Consider the following 22,632-nt stretch of genomic DNA (forward strand, 5'->3'; position numbering starts at 1 on the left):
TATTTATTTTTCTGTTTTCCTGGAGAACCCAAAGAGTCACAAGTCAGCAACACTTATACTCTTAGCTGAGTGTTACTATAACTTTAAGTAATGGCACCTGCCCCGTCTAGTGATGCTGTTATCGCCAGCCCCTCCAATGCTACACCCACAATGTGGGTAAGGCAGGTCAGGTAACCCATGTTACAGAAGATTTAACGGTACTAGTTGGCAACTAGTATAATGTATATTATGGCTTTACCAGGTGTATGTACAGCATATATTATCTTGTGTACTCGAATTACAAGCAGGTGTAAAAGAGGTAATAGAACAAAATAGACAGAGAGGCAGATAAATGTTTTTAAATGGAAACCTTGCCCTCACAATATCTTTGAGTATGCTATAAGTGAACACAGTGTCTCAGCCTGGGTATGATAATGCAACTGTTATATCATCATGAATTGTGCCAAACACTACATGACATAGTCAGCACTGCACCTGTTTACAAGAAATGATGTGCTGCCGCTGCTGCTGATGAATGATGATGATATTCATGCAGACATAAAAATCCAATCATCTGAACAACTGTTTTGCTCCTTCTTCTGGTGATTATTGTTATGATTACATTGCTTCGAATTTGCCGATTATTGCCCTTGCAAAAGGAATGGAAGAGTAACCATTATTTTTATTTTTTCTAACTTGATAGTGTTCTGTCCCCACATGAGGCAAATGGAGGTGTAGTTGATTGGGGTTGGGAGAGATTCCTACCTTCTGTTTCCTCAATGCAGAGCAGACAGGACCATTGTTGCTGTTTTGCCGTTCATGTGTCCGGAGAGATGATACACACCAGATATTGTGAAGTCCAGACTTGTTTATTGGAAATCTGGATATACAGCATATGATTGGTAATGCAGTACTTCTCCAGAAATGTAGGTATAACGACCAAGGTGGTACAGCAAGATGCAACAAGGTGAGCAATGGATTTGTATGTGATTATGGTAAAAAAACTGATGCCTTTCACAGCCTGGTAAGCGTGTCTCTCCCAGGAGAAAATGAAACTAGTAATGGCCACCGACAGGAAGAGAAGGACTGACCTGAACTGGAAGTGGAAGGCATGTACTAGAATTAATTAGCTGCAGTCTGCTATACAGAAAAAGGACAGCAGGTGGCAGCAGACCAAATGCAAAACTGAACACAAAGAATGGTAACATAACACAATCTATATAAGCATATAATCATAACTTTAGATGGAACAGCACAGATAGTAGACACAGAAATAAGAAAAATTGTAATATAAAGATAACAAAATCTGCTTATTTCTCTTCCTGGACTGATCTTCTATTCATAATTCAAGGATATTATCTGCAGTTTGTCAATACAGATTTTCCCATTACTGAGACTGGAGATGACAGTTAGTGCTCATAAAGTTCTATGGAGAGGGGAGAGTGGACTATGCACTAACAGCAGACATAGAAATTCTGCAGCAAGTTCTCCTAAAAAACACAATGTCCTTGCAAAAAATTGTCCCATTAGTTTGGAGGTAATAGTACATAGGACCCTGTGCTAAAACAATATAAAGACTCTTGCAGTCCAACAGTTCATCAATTTTTGGAGGTGGATGTGGGTTCCCTAACCTTGTGGTCCCCTGTGCGGCTGTACAGGTTGCACCAATGGTACATCCGCCCCTGCAATACTAATTGTGTCAATCACTTAGAATTATTTAATAAGTTTTGTGTCTGTCACAATTGTATATTTATAGTTATGGAACTGTTCCTGTCTATATAATAACACCAACCTAATAAAAGTGCCAGTGTCAGAAAAAACTACTATCTACACAGTACTGGCAGCTCAGACAGGGCCTAAATGACAAGTGATGAGTATCTGGAATATTAGAGGCATGGAAAATGACAACTAGTTTAGGCAGCAGTGGAGAATTGTCTATTCAGTTAGTATCCCACCAAGGACATCTGCAAGGAGCTTGTATGTTCTCCTTGTGTTTGTGTGGGTTTCCTCTGGGTTTTCCAGTGTCCTCTCCCACACTCCAAAGACTACTGATAGGCAATCTAAATTGTGAGCCCCCAATGGGGACAGTGATCATAATATCTGTGATAATGTCTATATTCCTTATTTTAATGATATGAACATAATGAAGATTGGCATAGATCTTAAGGTCCATTTAAACAGGCCAATAATCAGGGAATGAAAGTTCTTAGGAATGCTTGATTGTGACTATCGATCTGTCTACATACGCCGGCAAGCATCCGACAAACTCGCAAAATGTTTGTTCAATGAGTGCGATAATTTTTAGGCAAGCTAGATAATGTGCTTCCGACAACATAATACTCAGTGCTCGCAGAATGATCAGTACGATCTGTGTGGACAAGTCATCAATATATTCTTTAATGATTTTTATGCATGATCTTTTGCCCTTGCATACCCTAGAATGAAGTAGTAAGAGTAGAGCAGATCATACTAAATGATCTCAATAGGAGATAACTGCTCAGCCGTGATGGCTTACAGGTTTGCTGTGAGAAGTCCAGATGTACATGACGATTTTGACCTGTCCGTTCTATATGTACAATGGCATAATGCAATATTACACTTTATGGATTCCTAAATTTCAACCAATACTGATTGTGACGACTCCTGGAGTGGATCCTCTGGGTCGTGGCACCAACCCTCCCAGGGCGAGCTAATCTAGTGAAGACCACCCCCTATACAGGGAGTGTCAGGGGCAAGCCCCAGGGGGTGAGGTACCACGACTGCTGGCACCAGGCGGCCGGCTCACAGGAGACACGAGTGGGTGAGTGTGTCTGCAGGAACGTGTAAAGCGTGGACACGGGAACACTTGGTATACAGAGACTTCGTACGTCCGGGTATGAGTGAAGCAGGATGCGTGCAAGGAGCACGTCAGAGCACTGAGTCAGGCAGCAGGTGTGCCAGGAGGTGTAACAGAGTACAGGAGCAGGGTGTGTGCCAGAGGGCACAACTGAGCATAAGACAGAGTGCAGGATTGGAACGTGTGCCAGGAAGCACAACTGAGTAAGAGACAGAGTACAGGATCAGAGCATGTGCCAGGAGGCACAACTGAGTATGAGACAAGGCACAGGGTCCGAGTGTGTGCCAGGAGGCACAACTGAGTATAAGACAGAGCACAGGATCAGAGTGTGTGCCAGGAGGCACAACTAAGTACAAGACAGAGCACAGGGTCAGAGCGTGTGCCAGGAGGCACAACTAAGTACAAGACAGAGCACAGGGTCAGAGCGTGTGCCAGGAGGCACAACCGAGTACAAGGCAGAGTGCAGGTTCAGAGCGTGTGCCAAGAGGCACAACAGAGTGCAAGGCAGGGGACCCGAATACAGCGCACAGCCAGGCAGGGACACGGCAGACCAAGCCAGGAAGCACAACAATAATCAGGCACCTCCCCTAGGAAGAGGTAGCCTGATATAGAACATGATCACGAGAGCTTCCGGGTCAAGTCCTCCAGTACCATAGAGAGGACTGACCTGGAGACCGAACTGAGAAAAGCGCGCAAACGCAGACATAACATGAAGCAGACAGGGACCTAGGTACGAGAGATGTGCGTGAGCACCCGGCGGGACCCCCGGAGTGACCGCGGCTCCGGAAGAGATGACGTCGGGGCCGAGGTCCCGCCCCCAGGTGAGCGCGGCGTGACAGTACCCCCCCTTTACGCCCCCTCTTTCTAAAACTAGAGAGGAACTTAGACAAAATCTGGGGTGTGTGGATATTCTCCCTGGGCTCCCATGACCTCTCCTCGGGGCCAAAACCCTTTCAATCGATCAAGAACATGGTTCTCCCTCTTACCTTCCTCATGGCCAAAATGTCATTCACCTCAAACTCATCCCCCAAGCCAACAGGCTGGGTTGTGTGGCCTGGAGAAGGATGAAATCGGTTAAGAACCACAGGTTTATGAGAGACACATGGAAGGAATTGGGAATAGGAAGGAGGCAGCTTCAATTTGTAAGCAACATCATTAATCCGCCTGAGGACCTCAAAAGGACCAATGTAACGGGGACCCAGTTTGTAAGATGGTTCCTTAAGGCGGACGTATTTGGTGGAGAGCCACACCTTGTCACCAGGGAGAAATGGAGTAACGTCCAGGCGCCTCTTGTCAGCATGTAATTTCATTCTGTCCCGTACTTTCTCGAGAGCGGTTTTGGTCTCCTGCCATACCCTGGAGAACTCCACAGACAGAGAATCGGCTGCAGGTACCTCCGAGACAGGAAGTACCGGTAGAGGCACATCGGGATGCTGTCCAAAGACGATGAAGAAATGAGACTTGGTAGACGATTCACTGGAGTGATTATTGTAGGCGAACTCAGCCCAAGGAAGTAGACTGACCCAGTCATTCTGATGAGCATTAAAAGAGAAATCCAATGACACTTTCATGAGTCCGCATAGAGCTCTCCTGAACCGAGAGGTGAATTGGACCCCTCTGTCTGACACGATGTGCTGGGGGAAGCCGTGAATCCTGAAGATATGGGAAATGAAGATCTTCGCCAAGTCAGGAGCAGAGGGTAGTCCGGGAAGAGGAATGAAGTGGGCCATCTTTGAAAATCGGTCTACAACCACCAAGACCACAGTACAACCGGAAGAACAAGGCAGATGAGTAATTAAATCCATGGCTATGTGCTGCCATGGAGTCGACGGAACAGGAAGCGGGAGCAGAAGACCAGAGGGTGGTTGTCTGGGTATCTTGTTCTGGGCACAGGACGGGCAAGATGCCACAAAGTCTTTAACATCCTGGGAGAGTGAAGGCCACCAATAATAGCGAGAGATTAAGTCCAAAGTCTTTTGGACACCAACGTGGCTGGCAATCTTGGATGAATGTCCCCAATTTAACACTCGTTTTCGGTTATTCTCAGCCACAAAGGTTCTTCCCGGAGGTAACGTGGTTAACTTGACAGGAGCCACGGTAATTACTTTTGATGGATCAATGATATGAGAGGGTTCTTCCTCTGCATCAGACGACAGGAATGATCTTGACAACGCATCCGCTCTAACGTTTTTATCGCCGGGCCGAAAATGTAGTTCAAAGTCAAAGTGGGCGAAAAATAGGGACCACCTGGCTTGCCGAGGATTGAGCCTTTGTGCGGACTGGATGTACGCCAGGTTCTTATGGTCCGTGAAGATCTTGAATGGATGTATGGCGCCTTCCAGTAAGTACCTCCACTCCTCCAAGGCCAATTTAATGGCCAATAGCTCTTTGTCGCCAATGTAGTAGTTCTGTTTAGTGGAGGAAAATACTTTAGAAAAGAAGCCACAGGTGACAAAACGTCCAGCAGAGGATTTCTGCAGAAGGACTGCGCCAGCCCCGGTAGAGGATGCGTCCACCTCGAGAGTGAAAGGTCTACTAACCTCAGGTCGGTGAAGCGCCGGAGCAGCGGCAAAGGCTTGTTTCAACGACTGGAAGGCCTCTTCAGCCTCAGTGGGCCAAGCCTTTGGGTTAGCTCCCTTGCAGATAAGGGATGAGATGGGGCGAACCAACGAGGAGAAATGAGGAACGAACTGTCGGTAGTAGTTCGCAAAACCAAGGAAGCGTTGGATTGCCTTCACCCCATTGGGCTGTGGCCAATCGAGGACGGCGGATACCTTTGCCGGATCCATGCGTAGACCTGATTCTGAGATACTGTACCCCAAGAATGGCAGGGACGTTTGCTCGAAGGCACATTTCTCAAGCTTGGCATAAAGGCGGTTCTCCCTCAGGCGCTGGAGGACTTGACGCACGTTCTTTCTGTGGGCGGAGAGGTCTGGAGAAAAAACGAGGATGTCATCCAGATAGACTACCCCGCAGGAGTACAGCATATCCCGGAAGACGTCATTCACGAACTCCTGGAACACCGCTGGGGCATTGCAGAGGCCGAAGGGCATGACCAAGTAATCGTAGTGACCGTCTCTGGTGTTAAAGGCGGTCTTCCACTCATCACCGGAACGAATGCGGATCAAGTTGTAGTCCCCACGAAGATCCATTTTGGTGAAAATTCGAGCTCCTCTAAGCCGGTCAAAGAGTTCCGGGATCAATGGCAATGGGTACTTGTTCTTGACCGTGATATCGTTCAGGCCTCGGTAGTCTATGCAAGGACGGAGGGAGCCGTCCTTCTTTTTGACAAAGAAAAATCCCGCTCCCGCCGGCGAGGAGGACTTACGGATAAAGCTTCTCGCAAGGTTCTCCTGGATATACTCAGACATAGCTTGGGTTTCAGCTGGGGATAGCGGATATATTCTACCCCTGGGTGGCGTAGAACCAGGAATGAGGTCAATCGGACAGTCATATGGCTGATGGAGGGGCAGAGTCTCGGCCTCCTTCTTGTCGAAGACATCTGCAAAGGACCAGTAAGCCGACGGCAGACCTGAAGGTGCCGGGGATGGACAGGCAGAGTTCATCGGATGGACGGGCAACAGGCACTTCTCCTGACAGGACGGTCCCCAACGGAGTATCTCGCCCGACCGCCAGTCCAGGGTTGGCTCATGAGTCCGTAGCCAAGGGAGACCTAGAAGAAGCGTGTGAGACATGGTAGACAAGACGAGGAAGGAGATCTTCTCCCGGTGCAGGGCTCCGATCTGCAGCTCGATGTCTTCGGTGGCCTGGGTAACAGTCTCCTGCACGGATGTACCATTAACCGAAACTATCGACCGAGGAGTCTCCAGGGATCTGACAGGAATCCGGTATTTTTTAACCGCCTCGAGTGTGATAAAATTCCCCTCTGCGCCAGAATCCAGAAAAGCCTCCTCAGAATAATGCTTGGCACCGAGATTCAATAACACGGACACGAGCAGGGAAGGAGAGGGATCACGTACGCCTAGGGAGGCCTCTCCTACCAACCCTAGGAGGAGAAGTTTCCCGGCTTCTTGGGGCAGGAACGAAGGAGGTGAGAGGAGCTCCTCTCTCTGGCTGATTCATGGGCACGTTCCTGAAACCGCAGGTCAATGCGTGTCGCCAGAGAGATCAGATCCTCTAAAGAGGTGGGAGTATCCCGACCTGCCAGTTCGTCTTTGATCAGACCGGACAGGCAACACCAAAAGATCCCTACGAGAGCCTCGTAGATCCAACCGAGTTCGGAGGACAAGGTACGAAAACGGATGGCATACTGTCCCACCGGTAGCGTACCCTGATGGAGGTTAAAGAGAGACTCGATGGTAGAGGCCAACCGACCCGGCTCGTTGAACACCTTGCGGAAGGTGTCCAAAAAGGTGGAAAGCTGAGAGACGAGTGGGTCATTGCGCTCCCAGAGGGGGTTCACCCATGCTAACACCTCCCCCTCTAAGTGTGAAACAATAAAGGCAATTTGGGCGCGCTCAGTGGGATAGTGCTGTGGCAAAAGCTCAAAATGTAACCGACATTGGTTCAGAAATCCTCGACAAAACTTAGGGTCCCCGCTATATCGGGGTGGCTTGCAGAGGCGCGGCAGCAGGTGCTGAGCCGAGGTCTGGGCAGAAACGGCTTGTATGGAAAGAAGCCGACTGTCTACCGACGCCAAATAGTTGAGGATATGGACCTGGGTGTCGCGTTGCTGTGTGAGTTCTTGCTGGAGGCTTGCTGGCTGGGAAGCATTCCCAGGGTCAGAGGACTGCATGGCCGACAAACGGGACTCCATGGATTTCAGAGAGGACATGATCCTGGTCTGACTCTCCCGTAGGAACACCAGTTCCTTTTGGACGGAGGCGGTGGTACCAGCGGGGTCCATGGCCTGATTATACTGTGATGACTCCTGGAGTGGACCCTCTGGGTTGTGGCACCAACCCTCCCAGGGCGAGCTGACCTAGTGAAGACCACCCCCTGTACAGGGAGTGTCAGGGGCAAGCCCCAGGGGGTGAGGTACCACGACTGCTGGCACCAGGCGGCCGGCTCACAGGAGACACGAGTGGGTGAGTGTGTCTGCAGGAACGTGTAAAGCGTGGACACGGGAACACGTGGTATACAGAGACTTCGTACGTCCGGGTATGAGTGAAGCAGGATGCGTGCAAGGAGCACGTCAGAGCACTGAGTCAGGCAGCAGGTGTGCCAGGAGGTGTAACAGAGTACAGGAGCAGGGTGTGTGCTAGAGGGCACAACTGAGCATAAGACAGAGTACAGGATTGGAACGTGTGCCAGGAGGCACAACTGAGGCCGGTTTCACATTTGCGCTTTATAGCGCAGCGACGGCCTGCGCACGGCCGCCGCTAAGCCCCGCCCCCTCCCGGCTCCCTGCCCGCCCCATCCAGTCATCGCCGCCTACTAGCGCACATGGACGCTTGCGATCTGCGCACCCTATCTTTAGCAAAGGGTGCGCAGATCGTGCGCTGGCCGTGCGCTAGCAGGATTTTGCCGTGCGCTGCGCACTTTTGAAGGTGCGCCCGTGTGCGCCGAACGCAGCATGTTGCATCTCGGCGCGCATGGCGCACCTTCAAAAGTGCGCAGCGCATGGCAAAATCCTGCTAGCGCACGGCCAGCGCACCATCTGCGCACCCGATGCTAAAGATAGGGTGCGCAGATCGCAAGCGTCCATGTGCGCTAGTAGGCGGCGATGACCGGGTGGGGCGGGCAGGGAGCCGGGAGGGGGCGGGGCTTAGCGGCGGCCGTGCGCAGGTCGTCGCTGCGCTATAAAGCGCAAATGTGAAACCGGCCTGAGTAAGAGACAGAGTACAGGATCAGAGCATGTGCCAGGAGGCACAACTGAGTATGAGACAAGGCACAGGGTCCGAGTGTGTGCCAGGAGGCACAACTGAGTATAAGACAGAGCACAGGATCAGAGTGTGTGCCAGGAGGCACAACTAAGTACAAGACAGAGCACAGGGTCAGAGCGTGTGCCAGGAGGCACAACTAAGTACAAGACAGAGCACAGGGTCAGAGCGTGTGCCAGGAGGCACAACCGAGTACAAGGCAGAGTGCAGGTTCAGAGCGTGTGCCAAGAGGCACAACAGAGTGCAAGGCAGGGGACCAGAATACAGCGTACAGCCAGGCAGGGACACGGCAGACCAAGCCAGGAAGCACAACAATAATCAGGCACCTCCCCTAGGAAGAGGTAGCCTGATATAGCACATGATCACGAGAGCTTCTGAGTCAAGTCCTCCAGTACCATAGAGAGGACTGACCTAAAGACCGAACTGAGAAAAGCGTGCAAGCGCAGACATAACATGAAGGAGGCAGGGACGTAGGTACGAGAGGTGCACGTGCGCACCCGGCGGGACCCCCGGAGTGACCGCGGCTCCGGAAGAGATGACGTCGGGGCCGAGGTCCCGCCCCCAGGTGAGCGCGGCATGACACTGATCAGAAAGACTCCCACAAAATTATTCATTCTTAGAAATCAAATTGAGCTATTAACTATTTTATGTAATAGATTGTAACTAGTAAAGAGAGAACGTGCCCGGATCAGGCGTTATCGGAGCATTATCGGGTGCTAACCGAGTGTCTTCAGCGTGTTTGAATATTATGTTGAAGTCCCCGTGGCCGCATGGTTCACACTTGCAGGCATTGCCTAACAAACTGGTTATCCCTGCATGTGTTACGGCTGTCGAACAGCAGCGGGGACTCGAACTTATTTTTCTTTTTAAATGCGTTTATTGAATTTTATAATAAAACCAGGTATAAGGTGAAAGTGGGGGAGGGGGAAGAAGGTAAGAGGAAGAGGGAAAAAACTGGGTTCAGTAAAAACTAGAGAACCATATAATATTCGCACATTGATATAAATTAATTACATGAACATAACCTTCATGTACAATAGCATATTTTTGTATAAATGCCGATATAAAACGAAAGAGATAAGAAGGAAAGAGATGCTGTGGATTCCTATAGTCGTATGTATGAATATACAGGAGGACTAAGTAGTGAGAAACTTGTCATTCCAAACCTTCCATTTTTTATATATTTCTTAATGCCATCGGTATTAAATGCGAGTCTCCACTCCAAAGCGTTGTGTTGGCGGACAAGGTCTAGAATGATTTCAAAATTAGGTGGTTCCGATTTTTTCCACCAAAGTGCTAATGTACCGTATTTTTAACCACCAAAAATATATGAATTATGATATACTTTACTTTAGGATCTTTGCCTTCCATATCCAAGGAAAGGAGGGCCTTCTGTGTAGTAATCACAAAACTATCCACAAATGAACTAATGTACTGTGAAACCTTAGACCAAAGGGGTTTTATTCTAGGATAACCCCAAAGAATGTGATAGAGGTTTCCTTGGAAACCACAGTTCCTCCAGAACAGGAGGGAGTAATACGGGAGTGTATGTGCCAATCTGATAGGCGTGTAGTACCATCTCGTAATCACCTTGAAGTACGATTCGTGTAAGGCTAACCAGATAGTTGATTTATATGTGGCTTTAATAGCACTGTCCCAAGATTCAGCCCGCACAGTCAGATTAAGGTCAGACTCCCATTTCCCCATGAAGATGTTTTTGGTATCCACCTGATCTTTGTTAAAATGTCTATATAAGTTGGTGAGACTCCATATATTCTTGTTTTTAACGTTGTACAGTAGTGAAGAGAGAAGATCTAAGTTAATAATTACTGCTTAGTAATTTAAGGATGCTGTCCTTTAAAGTTATAAAATGTATCAGTTCAGGGGAAGGAATTTTAAATTTAGATTTAATCTTGCTAAAAGAAAGGAATTGAGATCCGTTAAACACGTCTCCTATTCGTTTGATGCCTGCTTTAAACTAAGAGTCTATAGTGGAGGTTTAAAAATCTTAATTAGTAGACGCAGGGGGAACCTCAGAACTTGTTAGTTTCTATTTAAATTCTTCCTTGGGGATTTAACAAGCGTCCTCCATGCTTGAATTATAGCTTTAAGAATGGGATCGGCAGTATCCCTAGATGATTTATCAAGCAAAAAACTGAAAAAGGTATCTTGAGTAGAAGAAGGATCGATGATGTCACTCTCCATTTGCAAACAGGCTGGGTGTGTCCTCCCATCAAACCAATTCCAACTCTGTTTGATTGGTGAGACTAAATAGTATGCCTGAACATTAGGTAGATCCACCCCCTGTTACCCCTGTGCTTGCAGAGAATGTACCGATATATCCTGGCTTTCCTGCCGTTCCAAATAAATGAGCTTATCATTCCTTGAATATTCTCTGTGAATTTAAATGAGAATGTCAAGGGAATGGTTCTTAAGAGATAGAGAATTTTGGGTAGAATAAATGTTTTAATTGTCATTATTCTCCCAAAGAGGGAGAGGTTTGATTTGGTAAAATGGAAGATGTCAGCAGTGACTAGTTTTAAGGTTTTTTCAAAATTAGATTTGATATATAGTTTATTTGATATAGTTATTCCCAGATAAGTAATCCCATTGTCTTCCCAAGCATAATCTGTCTGGTCCTTCAAACGCTTTATTTCTTGATCACTCATATTAAAGGTCAAATACTTCGATTTTTGTGACTTCACTTTAAAATAAGATATTTTGGAAAAGGCGTCCAACTCCAGCGAATGAGCTCTGATTGAGCTTGTTGGGTTCAGTAGTGTGAGAAAAAGATCATCGGCAAATAGACCGATTTTATAATGGCGTGACTTCACCTGTATCCCAAAAATATCTGTATTTGCCCTTATCTTTTCCGCAAAAGGCTCCATTGCGAGGACAAAGAACAAGGGGGACAACGGGCAGCCTTGTCTCGAACATATTATTCGAGCATGCCAAAGACACTCGGATAGCACCCGAGCATGCTCCGATAACACCTTATCCCAGCACATACCTATAATTGTAGATAAGGGAAAATGCTGACTCCATCATTGCCCTTATTTCCCTGTAGCACGTCCATTGTTTAGCTTGTATAATCGGTGTTTATATTCATAACACGTGGCTGAGAATGGCGGCTATTGTGTTTACACACTCACTCAATGGTATGCCAATTATAGAGGTTAACTAAGCAACACTACTTCCGAAATGTGCCAGCATGCCAAGGAATAGCAGCAGGCGGTTACACAGGCAGGTAAAGGTTTGGAAGCCTGTTTCTGTCAGGCCATTGTCAGGTCACACGTTGCTTCACCAACCTTTTCTATTGAGCCTGCCACTGTTTACATTTTGGCAGTCCCTGCCTTTACCAAACAGTCTAAACTATGGCATCCATCTTTACAAAGGTGGCACTATGGCAAGGAGCAGGCCTTGTTTTGTGAAATTGTTATATGCCCTCACAGTTTTCCTTGACTCCATTAAATCTAAGTAAACAGCAGAATCGTAAGTGACTGATAAGGATAGAAAAAAACAACATTCAGTGATAATCTTTTGTCTGTATCGGTAAACATGATTTAGTCATTCTCACGTATTGTGAAAGTCTTAGCTTCTTGCCTAAAGCTCCAGGACATGTCAACGATTGTAGATTGTAAAATAGCAAAAATCATTCAAGTGTATCAGGAATTCTCCCATACTCTTTGTATGATGCTGTCGCCAGGAATGTCATGTGATTACAATACAGCTTTGTACACCCATCACTGCATTGGAGAAATCAACTGCATGGAACTGTAATAATAAATATATAGCAAATTATCTATTCTGGACTAACTTCTACAAACATTACTCATTATTAGCTACCTATATCTAAACCACAAGCGACGATTATGTTATTATCTTGTATTTACAGGCAAACTCAGACTGGCCCACAGGTGAGCTGGAGAATCCCCCGGTAGGCCCTATGCAGAAGTGAGCCCTATTCCCACTACATGAACAGTAGTAGGCACAATACAATTGATCTACTATGTACAGACATACAGTAGGTAGCATCTCATCAATCATTTACAAAATACCAAGTTTATTATTATTATATAGACGCATAGGTAAATTTATGAATAGGGGTCAGGTAATATCTGCATGTAGCTGAGCAGTGGTCACTCAGAACCAACGATACTGGTAGGCCCTTGGCACTCCAGTCCGACAATGGTTACAGGTGCACAGGATGAACTGAACATGCCAAATCTGGGGACTTACCTGTCACTAGAATTAGATGAACCAGGAGATGAAGGTGAGGACATAGCTGGAGAATTATGATATTTCTTTTTGTGCCTCCAGCTACCAAATGTTTTTTTTTTTGTCTCCATGTAAGCATCCACATGTGAGGTGTGCTCCTCAGATGCAGGTGTCTCCTTAACAAGGGCTTCATATCCAGGTTCTAGCTGTTCTTCTCTTGTCTGGACTTCATCAGTTCCTTTCTCAGGGTCTGCAGACTTGCTCTTAAAGAACTTTCCCAGTTTTCGAAAGCTACGGCTTTTCTTTTCCTTCTCCATTGTGACTACTAATGCCACACCAGTAGATTATATACTTCAATAAAAAGATTAATGCGGTCACGTAAAACAAAGGGTTTACAAGTTCAAAAAGTATTAAACCTTCCAGCTGAATAGACAAGTAGCGTCTAAGTATAATATGGCAAGTCCAAAAACAGGTATGACTTATTTCAACACCAGCAAAAAATAGCTTCCACGATGGAACGAGGACTACGTCACTAATAAACAAGGTCTCCAAATGCCCAGATGTTGTACTGATCCATTATGAGACTTAGATGTTAGCGCTCTGCGGCTATCAGGTCAATGCCATTATCCGACCAGTTGCACCCTTCAACAAGTGTCCGGTTATATGTTATGACAGCACAGTTGTTCTGGACCTCTCACCTGCTATGTATCCATGCATGGGGTGCCTGTCATCGAGACGGACAGGAGCTAAATCTGGCGATGAGCTGTAGACAGGTTTCCTCTGCTCTTCTGCGTTGTCTCTATACATAAGTGTTTGTGCTGTGCACCAGGGAAGGCACAAGGCATGTGTGATCATCAGCTGCTGCTAACAGAGGAGGCGTCTTCCCAAAGGCTCAGGTTACCAGGCTCTTTAGCCTGTCTACAGACACTCTGAAGGATGGGAGGTGTGCCATAGAAGTGACTTTGCAGCCACTGGCTAGCATTGCTTCTGGACCGTCATTCACAGTAGGCAGGGATTTTGGACTGAGGCCTGCTTACTTGGAATTCATGTTGTTTTGTTTAGACAGCCACTGGGTATATGTGACAAAAATCAGGTTAAACCTACAACATGGCATTCTGGATTTTGCCTGTCAATTTACTAGTGATTAAAGGAACTTTGAAGACATTTTTAGATTTCTACAGTCAGCATTTTTGCTGCACCAAAAACTGTTTTTGCAGGAAAAGCGCTGCATAAAATTAATTTGCTTTTTCAGTGCTTTTCATGCGTTATTTTATTCATTTGAATAGATGAAAAACGCTACAAAAATGCTGAAAGAATTGGCATGCTGCGGATTTAAAAAAGCTCAGAATGTGAATGAAATTTTAGAAATCTCACTTACCTTGCTAGTACTGTAATAAGCAGCGTTTTTTAAGACACAAAAACACAAACAGAAAAAAATGCTGCAAAAACGAGTGAACACACCCTTGTGGTTTTAAGTAAAGCTTATCATGAAAAGAAGGACGAATAAAGAAAAAGAAGAAATAAGAAGGAATCAAAATTGCTGGATGAATCATCAACAATCTTAAATACGCAGACAATGCGACATTGATAACATCAAGAATAGATGGAATGATGGACTTATTATGGAGTGTCAAGATGGAAATCTCGAATATGGGACTGCTAATCAAGACTGCTGCGGGCTTAGGATGCGCACGTGGTGCGTGGACCCACTGTGCCATGGAACCTGGAGCGTAGCTAAATGAACACCTGACTCTTCGCTAGAACCCCTGAAAGTAGGGATAGACTTGGCTCCAGATGGATGCAAGGTGCTACTCCAGGACGGAGCTCAGATGCACGGCAGCTGACCCCCAAAGGACAGGGCACTGTAACGGCATGTGCAGGCAGGTACTGTAGGTATACTGTCTGGCATAGCTGATTCTTGCAACCACAGCTGGTATACAGACAGGTGCTAGTGGGTACGGGTGATGTACTGTAGGTGAATGGACCGGGCTACGGCAGCTTCTTTCGTGCCCGGGCTGGAACTGTTGGGGCTGTCACCAGTGTTGCCGGGGGGAAGTGCTTCCTTTTTTTTTTTTTATCAATTAGTGTTTATTAAAGATTTTCAAAACAATACAGTGCCATCAAACAGTAATAACAGTAACAGTAACAGAGGTTAACCAAAAATGACCAGAAATAAGTAAGGAAAAGAAAAAGAAGTAGGGGAGAGAAGCGGGAGGAGGGGGTAGGAACGGTAAGGGGAATAGGGGGAAGAGGAAAGGAGTATAGGCATTCACAAGGCACTGTCTAGCAGTTCAGTTATAGACAAGGGTTCCTGGCAAACTATGGCAAAATGAGAATATTATGTCAATGATGCTTACTTATTCCCACTCAAGTAAACGGTCAAACAAGGTGGAGCGGGTTAATAGAGGAATGACCACTATGTAACCAGGGGTGCCAAATATTCTGTCTTTTGGTTTTGGCAGTCATGGAGTGAGCCAAGGCGAGTTCATATTGGCAGTGGACATTAAGTTTATCAATTAATTCACTAATATTGGGAGAATTAGTGTCTTTCCATCTTGAGGCGACTAATAACCTGGCAGCTATTAGAATATGTGATAGTGTACCTCGAAGTATGTGTGGAATTTCCTCCAGGCCAATGTGAAGAATGGCCTGCCTAGGTGACAGATTCAGCTGGATCCCCAAGACCTGTGCAATTAAAAGGTCCATATCTCTCCACCAGGGCCGAAGAATTGGACACGACCACCAGGCGTGTTCCAGAGTTCCCCTGTGACCGCAACCCCTCCAACATTTGTCCGACCCGGCAGGGTCATAGTGAGCCACCTGAACCGGATATTGATACCATCTAAGGTGTACTTTTTTTAATTGTTCGAGATGATTGACGCAGGCAGATACCCGTAACACCTCACCCAGCCCCCCCTCCCAGTCTATCGGGTCAGATAGGAAGTTCAAATCCTGTTCCCACTTGATCATATATGGCAGTTTAACATCTTCTGCTGGGTCGTTTAAGGCTTTATATAATATTGAAATTCCCTTCGGGCCAGAGTCAGGCAACAAGAAATAACCATTAACCCTGTTATTTAAATGTGAGTTGAGAAAAGGCGAGTTTGGGGAATTATGAAGTAGATGACGTATTTGCAAGTATTGATAGAAATATCTTCGGATATTCGGGAAGTTAGAGGCCAAGTGGTCAAAGGGGACAAGGCCAGTGGCACCCAATATCTGCCCTAATGTTACGATTCCAGCATCAACCCAAGGCTGGAGATTAAGAAATGTGATGTGTGTCTCAAGGGCTTTTAGGGATAGGGAATCATGAGATAATTTAATCAGGGAAGGGACCAGTGCCCTCCAGTAGTGGAGCGCGGTTTTCATGGTTGGTAAGGTAGGGGAATAATCAGTGATTGCAATTGATTCAGCCTCAAGAATTGTGCGGGTAGATCTAGTTTTGGCATAGTAGTTCTCTATTTGGAGCCATCTATGGTCTTTGTCCGCCTGCCACCAATCTCTGAGTCCAGTTAGTATGGCCGCTCTATGGTACAGCAGGAGGTTCGGCATTCCCAGCCCTCCCCGTTTGAACGGATAGTACATCAAGGTCCTAGAGATTCTAGATTTTTTGTGTGACCAAATAAAATTGTATGACATAGTTTGTAATTTCAAAATCAAACGTTTGGGGATTTTTAATGGGATACACCTAAGGAGATACAGTATTTTAGGCAGGATCATCATTTTGAAAACATTAATCCTTGCAATCCAGGACGTCATAACCATGTGAAAATGGTCAAGTTGTGACTTAACCTGTGTGATCAACTTAGAGAAATTCTTCTCGACAATCTGTTCAGAACCCGTCAATATAACTCCCAAGTACGGGATACCCTCTGTCATCCATGTAAATGGAAATTCTGCTTCCATTTTTGACTTGGCCGCGCATGGAACCGCCACCGGAAACAACAAGGACTTCGTGGGATTCAACCTGTAATATGACACATTACTGAATTCCCCGAGTTCCAAGATAATAGCTGTCAAGGATGTCTCCAAGTTGACACAGGACAGGACAACATCATCAGCATATAGGCCAATTCTGTGCTCCATCTGTCCAACCCTGATTCCGGTGATATTAATAGAAGTTCTTATGCGCTCAGCAAGCGGCTCCATGCACAGTGCAAAGATAATAGGAGAGAGTGGGCAACCTTGACGAGTGCCATTCGTGATCTGAAACGAACCAGATAAAAAGGGGAAGGGCTTCCTGTAGGACTTTCTGCCCAACGCAGACCTTTGCACCTGACTATAGTGGGTGGGGTGGCTATAAAAGGAGCGGAGCGTGTGAAAACGGGGCTTCTGGCAGAAAGACAGTACATGCTGAAGGAGAAGGTTGACTCCATCTCCTCGCCTTCTGACCAACTAGCGGGCTTATTCTGCAGCCTGTCTGCCCCTGCGTGCACTACTGGTGCACCTACAAGACTGAGCACCACGCAGACTAAGGCACCCGAGAGCTCTGACTGGTCAGCACCCCTGATGACTACTGACGTGCAGTACCATGCCGACCCTACAGTGCACGCCTGTCTGTGGGTCCTGCTGTGGCCTCCACCCCGGGACTTTGTTTCACACTCGCTAAGCCAACTCCTATCCATCACATAACACAGTGTTCCAGGACTAAGGGATTACGTTGGGACAAGCCAGGCCATGCTGTTGCAGTACAGAGACAGTGCCTTAACTTCATTTGGGATTGCTTCAGAGACGTCTTGCGGCACCTGCGTCGCCATCGTGGCATCTTTCAACCCTGTCCGTCCGGAAGCTACAGACCGATAAGTTGAATCGTTTCGTGCTATTTGTTGTTAACATTGTTTTAACCACCGTTCCCCTTCCAGCATTCGTACTGTATCATTACTGCAAACTCCCTGCATGGAGTATTGACTGTACACTACTTTGTGTAAAGTGCCCGTTAACTCTTGCTCTGCCTCCTGCTCGTCACTGCATCCCGCATTCCTGCTAGCATCTAACAGTATGGTCAGGCGGGTATAGGCAGACATGGTTGGTATACAGGCAGGCAGATGCTGGCAGTTACAGCTGATATACTGGCCGCTGCAGGCGTTCATGGCTGGTATAGTGGCAGGGAGATGCTGGCGGGCATGGATGATATACAGGCAGGTGCTGGCAGGCACGGCTGATATACTGGCAGGCAAGTGCTTGCAGACACTGTTGATATACAGGCAGGCAGGTGCTGGCGGGCACGGCTGATACACAGGCATGAGTAGAACCCATTTCAGAGTGGATGGACAGGAAACGCATCAGGAAGAGCTAGGTCACTGGCAGTAAAGGTTCCAGTCTGCAGGTGTGAACAGGTAGGGAACTGCAGGTGCGGACAGGCAGGGAACCGCAGGTGCGGACAGGCAGGGAACCGCACGTGCAGGAAAGCAGGGAACCGCAGATGCGGACAGGCAAGGAACCGCAGATGCTAACAGGCAGGGAACCGCAGATGCCCTCAGGACAGACAAGAGCAGGTTCACATAGAACAGACAGGGTAAGGTACACACAGGACAAACACAAGGACAAGTACACACAGGACAGACAGGATCAGATTCACACAGGGTACATACAATGAAGTAGCAAGTGCACACAGATCACTAATGTTGCACAGCGGACAGGTACTGGTGCAGACACTGCAGGTTTAGAGACAGGTACTGGTTCAGACACTACATTTTTAGGGAAATATCCAGAATTACATACAAACAGGCTCTGGGATAGGTCCTAATTCAGACTAGACCAGACACAGGTACTGATTCAGGGTACAGGCCTGGGCATACAGATGAAAGGAATCAGGCAGAATCAGAACAGGTACTGGTTCAGAGATCAAGCTTGGGCCATACAGGCCCAAGGAAGCAGGTTCAGAGACAGAAACAGGACATGACCTGGTAACTTAGCAGTTGGACCAACACAAAAGGAGAATGTTGCTCAGGCGCCTCCCAACAGATGGGGGTGCCTTAAGTACTAAGGCTGATGACACTTTAGGAGCCCATGCACTGTCTCGTTAAGGACTAGGAAGTGCCCACATGTGCGCCATAAGCATGCTGCCAGGAGACATGTACAGCAAGCAGAGGACAAGGAGCTTACAGCACGCTAGAGGGGTGGTGAGTAAGTCAGTGTCCCAGCAGGGTGAGGGATGGGAAGCTATGCATGGACGCAGGCAGTGGTGTTACAAAGACAAAGAAGGCAAAGATATTGACTACTGCCAGGTATGACCAGGACACATTTAAAATGGACGACGATGAATTGGAACTTTTAAGGGACTTCAACCTACTCGGATCAATGATCACTCAAGATGCAGTGACAACACCAGAAGTCAATAAGAGAATAGCTATGGGCAAACCAACAATGAAGTCACTTGACAAGATCTTCTAATTGAGGAACATTTCACTGGTGACAAAGACACTGCTCGTACATAGTCCGGTCTTTTCTGTGGTAACATATGGATGTGATACCTGGAAAATAAGGAAGCAAGACAGGAAAAAAATCAACACCTTCGAAATGTGGTGCTAAAGGATGCTATCATTACCATGGATGGTAGAAAGAACAAACAACTTAATTTTGTAACAAATCAATCCAGACATGTCACTCCAAGCAAGGATTACAAAGCTACGACTTGCCACCTTTGGACACATCATACTAAGACAGCAATCATTGGAGAATGACATCATAATAGTAAATATAGAAGGAACAAGGCGAAGAGGATGTCCAGAAATCTGATGGTTTAATAGTATCAAGAAAACGGCGGAGAGGACCCTGGATGACCCATCTAGACTTGCACAAGATTGATCTTCCTACATATCGTTCACCCATAAATTTGCCATGACTTGAGATAAGACCAAAGGCTGTTAAGAAAAAATCCTAAAAAAGAATGCAACTCACTATTGTACTTTTGAGTTAATTTTTCACAGTCTTCAAGATCTCTAAAGACAATGTTAGTCAATAAAAACCTTTATTGTTAACATTCAGGAGCTTAAAACCTGCCTAGATATAGTACTGCTCATACAGAAGATAGAGTTGCACAGCAATGTCATTTTGAACTGGTATATTAATGGGCAATACGGTACCAATATCGGAGGCAAAGGCAAAAAAAGTCAAAGAGTGGCAACATCTGGTCGTTTGGAACACTTGGGAATTAGATGAAAACAAAGTAAATGCTACTTGAGTCAAAATTTACAGGTGAGATAAAGAAGTATTCATTTGTAACTAAAACCAGTGATTCAATACTACAAAGTTAATTGTGCCAGATTTCAATTTAAATTGATAGGTTTAGCTTCCCAATCTGCTATTTCTCCCAAAGGCTGGTGTTACAGGCTGATAACAACGGTATAGTGGGCACGACTTGCCGAACAACACATGGATCAACAAATACCAGGACCAAAGGGTATGTAGGACAGCAAGCAGACAAATGGAGCAGGAAATATTGGAAAACCCAGAGCCAGGAGTGTTGCGAGGAACCTCTGTGATGTAGTCAGTTCAGTACTGCAACAAATGCTTGATGGCAGAGTTGTACGCTATCAGCAGACAGTTGGTCAATGGCAGTGATGTAGGCAATCAGTAAACAAATAGTTAAAGGGGTATTCCCATCTCCAAGACCCTATCCCAATATGTAATAGGTGTACAGTAGCAACAATAATAATAATATTAGCAAATACCTCCAATTAGAAATGTAGAATAATTTTTCTGATTCGCTATGTCTCTTTACTCATGTGCAGGCATTGCAGGATCTCAGGTATCCATGGTTATGACCACTAGTAGCTGTCACTTTATCAGTGGTCGTAATTATGGATATCTAAGGTTCTGCAATGCCTGCACATGAGGAAAGAGACATAGCGAATCAGAAAAACTATACTACATTTCTAATTGGTGCTCTTTGCTAATACTATTATTACACCTACTACATATTGGGATAGGATCTTTGAGTTGGGAATACCCCTTTAACTGCCAGCATAGCTGTATGATACAGCCTTAAAGGCTTTGATTGATGATGTCAAAGGTAGTTGCTGGGAAACACCAGTAATCCGTTGTTGACTTACACAAAAGATAACTAGCCCTACGGGAAGGAATCAAGAGCTGGCCATCACCTTAGCCAGGACAAGTGAGTAAGTGTCCATTTACAATTATCGTGATCGAGCATTCCTAGGAACTCTAGTTTCACAATAATCATGCAGTCTAAATAGGCTGCCAGTTACCCGACAAACTAGCATACTGACTGGAGGTTGGGTGAAATTATCTTTTGAACTGCACAAAACTCTTGTGTAAACAGGACTCTTGATGCTGAGAAAAATGGTAGGCTGTGCGCACTGAACAATCTATTACAGCTCATTCCAAGTGCATCTGAAGTTGGGTCTGCCTGTGTAAGCAGGCTATTAAATGACCACCGATCAGCAAACAAGTAACCAATCGGCTAGTGTAAACGGACGTTAATGGCAGTTATTTTTTTTGCAAGCTTTGGAATTATATTGTATAGACTAATTTCAAGAATAGGATGAAGATTTTCCCAGAAGTCGGTTTCCATTGCTTCATAAGTACTGTAATTGCACAAAATTGGATTTCTGAACATGGTAGAATAGCAGTGAGAATGTGGAGGTGGAGATCTCTGGAGGATAATGGGTTCTTGGTCTCTTCACATTTGATTCATCTCAAATCTTTGGCAGTTAATGTTAATGTGTGCCTTTTTTGTCTCTACACATTTTTTGCGACCCTCTTGACTATTTGCAACAAAACGTTTGATTCTGTGATCACGCCCTAATATCTAAGCAATTTCAAGAGGGCAGTTTCACTCTGTAAGACTTTGAACAATTTTTTACTACTCAGAGTCAGTTAAAACTCTTTTTTGGCCCATTTTGCCTGGGAAAAGCAAGCTGCTGCCTAATAATTACTCACACCACGATAGAGGGTGATGATATCCTTAGGCCACAACCACTCACATTACACAAATACAAGTCACCTGATCTGTTTCATCCAATAAGCATTCAAATTCTACAGCTTAGCATTGGAAAATCTGCATACAATTGATGATATGGTGAAAATACTCACTGGCCTAAGAATTGTGCGAACAATGTATTATAATAATATGTATATATTGCAGAGCTATTGAAATAGTATTAAAGTACATTTTATTATCATAATGCCAGGTATTCTGCGAGCGAGGTTTGTAGGCATATTAAGCACATACAGCTTGCTATAAAAAAGCAGGAGTCCTAGACAGGTAGAGCACCATATCTACGTTTCCTGGTAAATGCAAGGTCAAATAATGTTACTAAGAGCTCAGACAAAACCTGAGGCATTTGTTCTGTGTGCTGATCTGAACTTTTCATCAGAAAGTCATTTTTTCTTTTATATTTTTTATTATATCTTTTTCCTTCCTTCTTTCTATCTACCTCTTTTTCATTGTTGCTTTGTTTCCTTCTTCCTTTCTCTTGCTTTCTGCCTCGTTTTCATGATTACTTTTGTTCCCTCTTTCTTTCCATCTTTCTCATTTACTTTTTCATTTTGTACATTGTAAGATTTATAGAGAGCGTTATTACACTGACTGTAAAATTATTATATTTTCAAAATTATCTGGAAAGTCAAAATGTCCTTATTGCCTAGAGTGAGGTATGTGCGCTGCTGATGGGGCAATGGTGCGGGGGGATTAGCCACAGATTATTGTCTACAGTCAGTTGGACACAAATTGGTTAATATTTTATTTGACCCCACTTATGATTGTTAATGGGGTTCTCAGGGCTTATACAG

At 45.6% G+C, this 22,632-nt stretch overlaps 1 protein-coding gene across 1 annotated transcript in view; it reads right to left on the reverse strand.

Moving 5' to 3' along the window:
- Window positions 1-13,438, reverse strand: part of CRYBG1 (crystallin beta-gamma domain containing 1) — a 429,535-nt gene extending 416,097 nt beyond the window's left edge. The window contains exon 1 of the mRNA XM_073576084.1: window positions 12,898-13,438. Within this exon, the coding sequence (XP_073432185.1) occupies window positions 12,898-13,193 (296 nt within the window). The 5' untranslated portion in view covers window positions 13,194-13,438. The remainder of the gene's footprint in view (window positions 1-12,897) is intronic.
- Between the last annotated feature and the right edge of the window lie 9,194 nt (window positions 13,439-22,632).

Source organism: Dendrobates tinctorius, unplaced genomic scaffold, assembly GCF_039654945.1.
Source record: "Dendrobates tinctorius isolate UK_male_01 unplaced genomic scaffold, ASM3965494v1 ptg000046l, whole genome shotgun sequence".
NCBI classification, from domain to species: Eukaryota; Metazoa; Chordata; class Amphibia; order Anura; family Dendrobatidae; genus Dendrobates; species Dendrobates tinctorius.